General features: G+C 40.4%; 2 protein-coding genes across 2 annotated transcripts; one reads left to right on the top strand and one right to left on the bottom strand.

The window, feature by feature from the left end:
* Nucleotides 1-68: 68 nt before the first annotated feature.
* LOC113543337 (growth arrest and DNA damage-inducible protein GADD45 gamma-like) lies at nucleotides 69-1470 on the bottom strand. The gene is made up of 3 exons (XM_026941458.3): nucleotides 1238-1470; nucleotides 917-1121; nucleotides 69-789 (listed from the first exon to the last, which is right to left on the bottom strand). The coding sequence occupies exons 1-3, from the start codon at nucleotides 1378-1380 to the stop codon at nucleotides 676-678; spliced, it is 462 nt and encodes a 153-aa protein (XP_026797259.1). The 5' UTR covers nucleotides 1381-1470; the 3' UTR covers nucleotides 69-675.
* Nucleotides 1471-5137: 3667 nt separating this feature from the next.
* Nucleotides 5138-7566, top strand: LOC113543338 (growth arrest and DNA damage-inducible protein GADD45 gamma-like). Its single transcript, XM_026941459.3, has 3 exons — nucleotides 5138-5311; nucleotides 5406-5610; nucleotides 5738-7566. The coding sequence occupies exons 1-3, from the start codon at nucleotides 5211-5213 to the stop codon at nucleotides 5849-5851; spliced, it is 420 nt and encodes a 139-aa protein (XP_026797260.1). The 5' UTR covers nucleotides 5138-5210; the 3' UTR covers nucleotides 5852-7566.
* Nucleotides 7567-11059: the final 3493 nt, after the last annotated feature.

The raw sequence follows: 11059 nt of genomic DNA, 5'->3' as shown, positions 1-11059 counted from the left end.
ATTCCATTCTTTAATATTACAATGACATTAGTTAGAATTAAAATGAATTAGATTTTTTTTTGTTTAGTTTTTTTTATGATGACATATTTCTAAAGTGAAACCTTTAGACTTCATTTCTTGTCATAAATATTTCTAAAGTTAAACCTTTAGAGAATAAGACAATTCTGGAAAGTGGAAAGAAGCACATTGCCGACAATAAGGTACGTTATACTGTGCGGCAATTACGTTTTTTTTTTTTTAAAGAAAAAATGTCCCTGATGTTAAGTCCATTTTTCTCAAAAACGTCGCTACGACGCACCACCGCGTCCTCTGCGTGTCTAACGCACGATGCGAAATTTGCGCTGTGGAGCACAAACTCGCTTTCTCCTTCCTCTCCAAACCTCATCCGCACAAAGAATGAGGGCCGCTGGGTCGCTCTCGTGGCATGCCCGGCCTCGTTCACATAAAGAAGGAGGACCATCTTGGCATGGACGGGACGAGAAGCGACGGAACCGTGAGGCGAAAGGCCACTTCGGGCCTGCATGCCCCGCGCTGCCTGGACTGCATTAGAGCCTCCTCAGAAGCGTCCAGGGATGTGAAGATACATCATCATCATCATCATCCTTTATTCAAAGGATGCATGTATTTCCATTAAGGGTTAACAGCCTCTCGTGTGAGAAGAGTCCCATCAGCAGATCAGCGAGCTGGCAGAGTGATCTCTGGAAGCCAGTCGTTGGAGCGGCGGCTTTCTTCGCAGAACATGTGCAGCTTCTCCAGAGCTGGGTCTTCCCACGAACCATCAGCTGGACTCTGTGGAAATAAAATAAAAATGATCATGAGCACCTCTTGCTCACTTGTTCCATACAGTTAAATGCCTTGTGCAATGCGCTGGCTGATGCTGCAGGCACGTTGCTCCAGCACATGTGGCGTGTCTTACCGTGATAAGAAGGCAGTGACAGTCCTCGGTTTGATCTTTAGCACCGACGATTTCACCCAGACGTTGCACGTCGTTCACTCTCACGATGCTGATGTCGTTATCGAAGCAGAAAGCCTGGATGAGAGTGAAGTGGATTTGGAGCGCGATGTCGCACTCGAACTCTTCATCCATGGCCAGGACGCAGAAGGACACGCTGTCAGGATCACTGCACAAATCAAAGGAAAACAGTGCATGAGTATCACGCATCACATGCAGGACTCGATCAACCTCAGGAAGATACGTCTGTGATTCTTAAAGCAAGTGCACAGACCGGATACTTACACATTCATCACTTTAGCAGATTCATACACGCCGATGGTGAGACACTCGTTCGTCTTTGCAGACACCAAAAGCTCCTCCAGTGCTTTGCCGGTGCCCTGAGCTCTCTCGCTGGGCTTCTGGATGGCAACTTCCTCAAAAGTCATGATGCTGGTGTTAGGAGTCGTTCCGAGACGAGCACAGTAGAGATGCAGAGATCAGGATAGTCCGTAAAAGACTGGTGCTGAATCAGAGCCAGGCGTCGGCTTTTATATTCTTGGGCTCGTGGTGCGCGTGAAAGGCGCTTGTCCTGATTGGACCGTGCTGCATTGGTATGCTAATACTATTGTCACACTCCGGCTCGTGGCAGATTGATGGAGATAATCCATGGCCTCTTTTTGTACCCTGGACTGCACGGTACTTTAAAACAATTTTGCACAAGAGGAGCATAAGTCTGAATCTTATATTTAGATATGGAAATACAAGTTTGTTGTCTAGTGCATGGTTTATGAGAATTAGAGCAACACTTCTTTTGAATATTGCGAATTTGTTTAAAATGTGCTTTAGACCATGTGCTTTAAAAACAGCATAACTTTATAATTAGCCTTTATCCAAGTCTATAAGGGTTATAAACGTCTATGTTGGCCAATGGAAGTCATATATAGACTAATTATAATAAGACTGTGAAACTTTTTTAAACATTATAACAAACATAGACCTAGTAAAGTATTTATGAGTAAAAATGAAAAGGTTTCTAAAGTTGAGTAGGCCTTTTACAGCTGCTGAAGAAAAAAGAAAGTGTGCATATGAACCCCTCCCTGTGCAAAAGGACAGGTGGAGTGTGGCCATCTGTAGACACTCTGAAACAGCCCTATTGTCAATTCAGAACTTCTATTATTGGACGCCTATACACATGCAAATGAGTAACGCGTGCCATGACGCTCTGCCATGCAATCTGCCTGGCTCTGTGGCCCCGAGTCACGTGACACACAGAAGCCTTGCAAAGGGGGATCATTTTGCAAATTCATCTGAAAGAATAATAAATGTAAACAAAATGCACGTGTTTGATATGCAAAATGTGTTTGCGTGATTTGCGACACATGAGAAACTTAAACTCAAACTTTTAGGAGCGGTGGAGAGTTTCTCTGTGTCACTTCTTACTCTTGCAACAATGCTAGCTTAATCATTTGCTGTAATGAAGCTTAGCGTTTGGAAATACAAAGACGTTGAGCAAAATAAAACAGCTTAGAGGTTATAGGCCCAGTTCTGATCAATCAAATAGTGCATTTGTGTTATAGCATTAGAGATAGGACAAAAAATGCAATGCAAAACAAAACAGGACTGCAGATAGAAATGTCGTGTTGTCTGCGAGAACAGAGAGAGCAGATTGACGCTGACAGATTCAGGCCTATTGTTAGTGTGCAGAACAGGAGCAGATGGAGGGGCCTCACTACACTGGGATACACCCACTCCACTCACCCTTTACCCCTCACCCTGCAGCACCTAACCCTATTGTTCATCTACCACACCAAAGTAATTAAAATAAAGCATAACAAGTTTGCACTGAGGTTTTGCATTGAGTTTTACGGCTATGTTAGACAAACATAGTGCAACTTTTCTGCATTTATGAGAATTTAGACCTAATTACGTCAACAAGATAAGAAAGCGAAGAAAATCCTGAGTAATGAGAGTGTGTATAGAGTATAAATATTGAATAATGAATCAGTGCAACATTCTGCAATGCAATCTATAGGCTAGTTCACATGCATGAATCCCATGAAGCTTGAATCCCTGTGTATGAATAATAAAGTGTTTGACTAGTAATCTAATATAAAGGCATAAATGCGCATTTTCTCAGTGCCCTCTTTGCAGCTAGAGTATTGCAGAAGTCAGAATTCAATTTGCATGCACGCGAACCGCAGAGTTGACCTCAGCAGAGGCGCGTGCAGCACGTCTGCCTCTCTGCATTGTGTGCGCGTCACATCTGCAGCCCGTCCGTCCGTCTCGCGCTGCTGCACTGCATGCGTGCTCGCGAGTGACAGGTGGTCCCGTGAACAATTACTTTTAGTACCCTCCCTCCACTGCACACACACACACACACACACACACACGCACACACACACAGAGTTGTAGATTAGCCCTCATAAATCCGGCTCTTTTTAATGGGCTGCCCTGCTTCTTATTGTTCTGAGAGCAACAGCAGGCGCGTGCTACTGGCAGACAGGAAGTGGCTCGAGCTACCTGAAAACAGAGGACACTTTCAAATGACCACTCTGTATCCTGTTACTATTCCCACTACTATGTTTAATACTTTAATAAGTTTAATTTATTACTAAACCTAAACCTAGTGGAATACTAGGTTTAATTCCTTACAGCTGACTCAAAGATGCAATAAAACAAACTCTTGTGTTGGATTAACTTTGTGAAGACTTTAAAGAATTGAAAATGCTGCATACTATAGTGTCAGTAAACATATTTTATTATTATTATATTTTATTTTTTATTACCTAAACTATTTTATTACCTATTATGTTTATGATTTTTAAACATCTCTTCACTGTTTTTGTATTGTCTTGAGCAAGTTGGAATAAAGTTTGTCATATCTTCTTATCTTATTTTCAGAAGTAACACTTCATTTGTCAGTTAAAATTATTTTATAGTCTATGTTTATCTCCGTAAAACACTTCGAGCTGTATTTTATATATGACAAATGCTTTGCAAGTCTTCTTCTTCTTCTTCTTCTTCTTCTTCATTCTCAAAATATATCCATCCAAATCAATGCATATGCAGCAAACTGCTTACTCAGCAATACTTTAGATATTTACCAAGAGCACGATAGCTGGGAGTATAGAGTTTATTGATCCTTTAATCCACCATGAGCAGATGTGCCCTGCCTCTCTGCCATAGAGAGAGAGAGAGAGAGAGAGAGAGAGAGTGTGTGTGTGTGTCTGTTGGGGGATGTTGGGTGTCTTAACATGCCACGCGTCCAAAGTCGGGCCACCTTTGCGTATGCAAAACAGCCACGCGTGTCTGCTGATAAACAGATACAACCACATGACCCTTGGTTTCAATTCTGATGTGCACAAGTTCAATTCTAAACAAATTCTTTTTATTTTATTTATTTATTTATTGAGTCGTTGCCTTTTTGTCATGAACATCACCCAAAACAGAACTGTAATTATTGGCTGTTATACTGTAAAAATATAAATAAAGTACTTTTTCATTTTTAAGACACCACAAACAGACCTTTCCAGAACTTTTCTTTTCTCAAACGTAGCACTGGTGCTTAAAACCCAGAAGAAAAATATAGAAATTTATTTGCACACTATTAGCTGGGCTTTCTTTTATTCACATGAAATGTAAAGTCTGTACAAATCTTTTATTCACATGAAACGATAAAGTAGGTACAACTCTGTTTTGTACTTCACTTACTGACTTACAGGTTTCCACTGGTAGCACTGTTTCACACTGTAATTAGGTGCATTTATTTTAATATTAGTGCAGCACAACTTTACAATATTCTTACTTTTATCACATTGCATTGCAGCTGCATTGTTGTTGGGGCATGTGCATCTTAGGATTTCATTCACACTTTATACTTTTTATTTATGAGCAAACTTTGGAACCTGTGACGTGAAAATATATCAAATCTATTGTAATTTGTGCAAACTTCCATGGATGCTGCAGTGCACGTGCCAGGCACGTCTACAGTCAACAAAAGCTTTCTATTAAAAATAGAAGCAAATTAAAAGTCAGAAGCGTGCAAAATTGACCTTTTCCCATTATGAATTCTTTGAGATGTCATGCATGTCTATAGGCACGCGCCACGGATGGCTCGTTCCTTTATTGTCCCGCCTCGGCCAATCAGATTGCAAGCGCGTGCCGGCTTCCGGGTATAAATACGAGACGCGTGTCACCAGAAACTCATTCCAAACTGTGCGAGCGTGCCAGTAGGACACATCATACAACTTCTACCACTACAAAAACCCAGCTCAAGATGGTTAATGAAAGCAGATCTCTGACTGAGGCTCTGCAGTCCGCCGAGGCTGAGGGTCGCGTCACCGTCGGCGTCTACGAGTGCGCAAAAATCATGAATGAGTGAGTAGTCCTGATATGCATGGCCAGATTTCAACATTATACTCTACGCTAAGTGAATTTAAGCTCATGCACTGTTTTCCTTTGATTTGTGCAGTGATCCTGACAGCGTGTCCTTCTGCGTCCTGGCCATGGATGAAGAGTTCGAGTGCGACATCGCGCTCCAAATCCACTTCACTCTCATCCAGGCTTTCTGCTTCGATAACGACATCAGCATCGTGAGAGTGAACGACGTGCAACGTCTGGGTGAAATCGTCGGTGCTAAAGATCAAACCGAGGACTGTCACTGCCTTCTTATCACGGTAAGACACGCCACATGTGCTGGAGCAACGTGCCTACAGCATCAGCCAGCGCATTGCACAAGGCATTTAACTGTATGGAACAAGTGAGCAAGAGGTGCTCATGATCATTTTTATTTTATTTCCACAGAGTCCAGCTGATGGTTCGTGGGAAGACCCAGCTCTGGAGAAGCTGCACATGTTCTGCGAAGAAAGCCGCCGCTCCAACGACTGGCTTCCAGAGATCACTCTGCCAGCTCGCTGATCTGCTGATGGGACTCTTCTCACACGAGAGGCTGTTAACCCTTAATGGAAATACATGCATCCTTTGAATAAAGGATGATGATGATGATGATGTATCTTCACATCCCTGGACGCTTCTGAGGAGGCTCTAATGCAGTCCAGGCAGCGCGGGGCATGCAGGCCCGAAGTGGCCTTTCGCCTCACGGTTCCGTCGCTTCTCGTCCCGTCCATGCCAAGATGGTCCTCCTTCTTTATGTGAACGAGGCCGGGCATGCCACGAGAGCGACCCAGCGGCCCTCATTCTTTGTGCGGATGAGGTTTGGAGAGGAAGGAGAAAGCGAGTTTGTGCTCCACAGCGCAAATTTCGCATCGTGCGTTAGACACGCAGAGGACGCGGTGGTGCGTCGTAGCGACGTTTTTGAGAAAAATGGACTTAACATCAGGGACATTTTTTCTTTAAAAAAAAAAAACGTAATTGCCGCACAGTATAACGTACCTTATTGTCGGCAATGTGCTTCTTTCCACTTTCCAGAATTGTCTTATTCTCTAAAGGTTTAACTTTAGAAATATTTATGACAAGAAATGAAGTCTAAAGGTTTCACTTTAGAAAAAAAAAGAATAAAACAATAGTAAAACTAGTTAGAGAAAATGACCTTTCTGTAAAACTTTCACTTAACTGTGATAAAAAAATAAAGAAAATAAACTCTTAATTGGTATATATCTTGGTTTCGTTTGTACATATTCTGCTCATACTCATTCTGGGATTTCTTTTCTGTTCAATTTAAAGTGCAATTTAAAGACAAATCTAGTTCTCTCAGTTGATTAGACTGAATAAGATTAGGTCAAGTGACCTTAAGTGTTAAAACTGAGATGTGACTAGCATGGCACAATCAGCACACATTGGCCAATTGATACTGTGTTTACATTAATAATCAGTGTGTACACCAAATTTTTGCATTTCCATTTGATCATCTGACAGATGATATGATTTTTCCAAAGTAAAGTCCAATAGAGGCAGAATCATTCCCAATTGCTTAAAGAAGAGGCTGAGTTTTTCTCGACTGACAAAAAGCAAAAACTTTGGGTATAATGCAGTCAGTCAAGCAACAAACAAATAGTGTAATAGCAATAATAGTGGTATAAACAAACACAGTATACACTGCTTTGCATTCAAGGTAGTCACATGAGAAAAGAACACACCAAGGTATAAAGAGAACATGTCTGTATAGACCTATAAGCATCCACACTACACTCAAGCAGAGAGCGCTGAGGGAGTTGCAGTGTTCAAGTATTTTCTGAAAAATCTGTATCTTGAAGAGTTCTTAAACATTGTGAGAGAAAATGTCCAAAACTGTTATTTTCCCTTACTATCGCCAGTTCAGATCTATAAGTATCTGAAAAGACAGATGCAGAACCTTGTCTGGTTAGCTTGGTTTAAGTAAAAGGATCAGAAAGACGTATAAAAGCACTGAGTGTGTCTGGTTCTGTGTGAGCTGCTATGCAGAAGGCCTGTTAAAAGCATTTTACTGTCACAAAAAGTGCTTGTTTTTAGTCATTCAAAATCACTATAAGTTTTAATCAAGAAGGTGTTTAATCAAGAAGGTGGCAACTATCTGCTGCCCTGTGCTGGATAAAACCTTGTCTTGGTCAGAAAAGTGAGAGGCTAGTGGAAAGGCTCATGTTTCACTCCGCACTTTTATAGTGTAACATTAGCTTCAACATTTTGCATAGTTTACCAAGTGGTTATGGGATGAGACTTAAAGTTTGGAAATATAAAATAGCATAAACATATAGCATACTACATGACTTTCACAAAATAATAGTGGTAACATGCTTAAACATTCATTACTGTTTCTCTCTCTCTCTCTCTCTCTCTCTCTCTCTCTCTAAACTAGTGGTGTAACATAATGGCATTATCTGTATCAGTATATATTTAGTGCAATATTGCTTTAATATATACTGCAAATCAGAAATGTGCACCACTGTTAATTTTTCAAACATTTGGGTTTGTAGTCTTCTTGTACAGTTTTTGTGCTGTAGATGAAACCAGGCATCCCTCCTCACAAAGCTTCCGCAAGCTAATCTTTAAAGCTCAATGTTAAAGTAAAAAACCTTGTGCAACTCTTTTTGTTTTGGAGAGCGGAATCACAATGCACACACCTAGTCTGAATATTTCTGGCAAGAACACTCCACCTATTTTTTTTGTATATGTATTCATATTAGTTTAGGATGCATTATCTGTTCAATCTGAACAATGTATTCATGTCAGTCAGGCCAATAACCCAATTTAAAGAAATTACACATCATCTGGAATAAGGAGGAAATTGCCTATTAATAATAAGGAGGTAGTACAATGGTACAGCAGGTAGTATTAACACATTGCAGCTCCAGGTCTCTGATTCGATCTTGAGCTTGGGTTACTGTCTGTGTGGAGCGCTGCATGTTCTCCCCAAGTCTACATGGGTTTTCCTCAGGGTTCTCTGGCTTCTTCCAGCCTCCCAAAAACATATTGGTATAAAGTTTGCCTACGCTAGATTGCCCCTAGGTGTGAATAATTGTGTAAATGTGTGTGTGCATGGTGGTCTGTGTAGGACTGATGTCCCACCCTGGGTCCAGTGTTCCAGATCCACCAAGACCCTGACTAGGATAAAATACTTACTGAAGATGAATGAAGAAACTTGAATGAATAACCTTTAAAGTAAACAGATTTTGTGTGCATCTTACAGGATTTTATTTTAAATAAAGTGCTTACAAAAGATCTGCACATTGGATCTTTTGTAAGGAAGTTTAGGTAAAACAATTTACAGTTAATGACATTACAGTAATCAGCAACAACGTGAATGGCTGTCAGATGTAAATGGGTTTTTTTGGGGAGGCAGACAAACCAAAAGGGCAAACGAATACTTAAAAGACGTAATACAAGAAAAAGGTCATGCGATTAACAAACAGGCTGGATGAGGCAAAGAACAAAAACAGAGTTGAAACCGGATAAACAAGGCTCAGTCTCATCACTATGTAAACCACAGAGAGTTTGCAAAGAACTGAATTAAGTCCAGGCTGTTTAACTGGTGCAGGTGATTGTAAACTAGTGAGTATTTGCAAATGAGTCAGTTTTTTGAGTGAGTTCCATTAGGTGAACTTTGAAAACTGATTTGCATACGTGCTCCAGGTCATTTTTCTTCCTTTCTTTATGTTTAATTCATTCATTCATTCATTCATTCATTCATTCATTTCTTTATGAAATGTGAGCTATTCATTTGAATGGTGAGTTGTATGTTTGACTCTTAACTGTATATGAGGTAAGTGTATTAGTGAAGGTGATCGGTTTTCAGAATAAATCTTTTAAATGAAACACAGACATATTGATAAATGCAGGGATTCTTACTGCTTTTGTTAATACACATTTGTAGTGCCTTGCTAATTTAGTCTAACTGCTCTTCTTTTGGCTGCCCCCAAATAGGGGTCACCACAGCGGATCATTATTCCACATATTTGATTTGGCATAGTTTTTATGTCGGATGCCCTTCCTTACACAACCCACTGCAATTTTATCTGGCTTGGGACTGGCACTGGGAGTTCACTGTCCTGTGCAACCCCATTGGCTGGGCTTGGATCCCTGGCCGATAATCAAACCCGAGCCATGGCAGTGAGAGCGCCGAGGCCTAACCACTAGTCCTCCAGGGGACCCTAATTTAGGCTAACAATGATTAAAATACATTTTATGAAATATACAGTAATGTAATGTCACTACATTAATGATAAGGTAGAATATGATTTGTTTAAACAATCAGACATAGGCAAAGAAGAACAATCACTGGTCATAATATCGCAAAATTAATCTGGTTTAAAAATGAGCCATTTGGAAGCTGAAAGAGTTTGAGATTGATGAGATGAGCCAAAAGAAATGACTTATTGAAAACTACTACTGTGAACAAGTGTGAGTAACTAGAACTCTGGCAATTGTGAATGGGGATATGGATCATGTGTCAGGTCACATGACGAGGCTTCAGTTGGGAATCACGGGAAGTGTAGTTTGTGGTTTCAGCAGGAGCAGAAAAAGAAGTGACGCTCTCTCGTGATATTTCCGCTTGATAGCTTCTCAAATAGTCTAGGTTCTCAGCTCCAGGCCTGGAAGCCAACTGTTCTGCACAATTTTAGATTTTAGATAGAAAGTAGATTCTGTAGCTGAGGTTAGGATCACTTACGGCAAAGATGAGTGTATTGTGGGTCTAAAGGCCCCCAAATGTAAGCAGCCAAACTGGCCCAAATGCAATCAATCACATCAACCCAGTGAGCACTGAATGACCAAAGATGTCCATCACTGACTTAAACTGACCCATGAAAAGATGTTACTGATCCAAGTTTTGATCGGATTCTTAAATATATGAAATTTTTGAAATTACAATAATTTGGATGTCTTATATTTCTCATCTTTTCTATAAAGCTTTAAAGATTTAATCAAAATCATTAACGTGAGACACATCTTTTAAAGATGGAGTGCTCATTGGGTGATGCTTGTGTGACTTTAAATTTTAGCCAAAAGTGGCCTGACTGTAAGTTCTGTATCATATTAGGCCTGAGATGCAATCTCAGCATTGGGCCCATATATCGACCCATCTGCTGAAACATGAGCTATTAAAAAAAAGAAAAAATTGTTAGATGCGGGTGAAATCGTGAAACTCTGATGGTAGTGAGTTTTCAGAACTGGACCCTGAAATAGTCCCATATTATCCAGCCCACTGCTATAAATCCAATGTACACAAATTTCCCCTTTACCGCAAATGTCGTTTATCGGCCAGGGCATGTTTGGTGTCTGAAGTTTTCTTCGTCTGAAGTTTGCATTGGATCTAATGAAATGAAGATATTACTGGAGAAAAAAAAATCTAAAAAGCTACAATCAGGGTTTAAAACTAGGAGTAAAATCATTAAAACCCCAAATTTCTGTTAATATGTACATATGGATATTCATAAGGAAAATGTGGAATTATGTGATAGAACAGGGCCAGAGGAATCTTACATTTGTATTAATGCTTGAAATGAAATAGGCAATAAGAGTCAATAAAATTAGATTAGATGAGATTATCACTAATGTGGATTTAACTTTTGTGGAATAATAACCCTGCCTCTGATTTGCCCTTTATGACTGAAGGCCTTTCTCCTCAGACTCAGATGGAAACAGCTTGTGATTGGCTGAGAAAGTGCCATCTGGCCGATGAACAGCGAATCCCCC

This window comes from Pangasianodon hypophthalmus, chromosome 15 (genome assembly GCF_027358585.1).
Source record: "Pangasianodon hypophthalmus isolate fPanHyp1 chromosome 15, fPanHyp1.pri, whole genome shotgun sequence".
NCBI classification, from domain to species: Eukaryota; Metazoa; Chordata; class Actinopteri; order Siluriformes; family Pangasiidae; genus Pangasianodon; species Pangasianodon hypophthalmus.
This window is presented reverse-complemented; position numbering and strand designations above follow the sequence as displayed.

Coding starts and splice junctions, on each gene's coding strand:
- LOC113543337 (XM_026941458.3), bottom strand. CDS start 1,380: ATGACTTTTGAGGAAGTTGCCATCCAGAAGCCCAGCGAGAGAGCTCAG. Junction 1,122..1,237: donor TCTGCTAAAGTGATGAATGT/GTAAGTATCCGG, acceptor TGATTTGTGCAG/TGATCCTGACAGCGTGTCCT. Junction 790..916: donor GTCACTGCCTTCTTATCACG/GTAAGACACGCC, acceptor TTATTTCCACAG/AGTCCAGCTGATGGTTCGTG.
- LOC113543338 (XM_026941459.3), top strand. CDS start 5,211: ATGGTTAATGAAAGCAGATCTCTGACTGAGGCTCTGCAGTCCGCCGAG. Junction 5,312..5,405: donor TGCGCAAAAATCATGAATGA/GTGAGTAGTCCT, acceptor TGATTTGTGCAG/TGATCCTGACAGCGTGTCCT. Junction 5,611..5,737: donor GTCACTGCCTTCTTATCACG/GTAAGACACGCC, acceptor TTATTTCCACAG/AGTCCAGCTGATGGTTCGTG.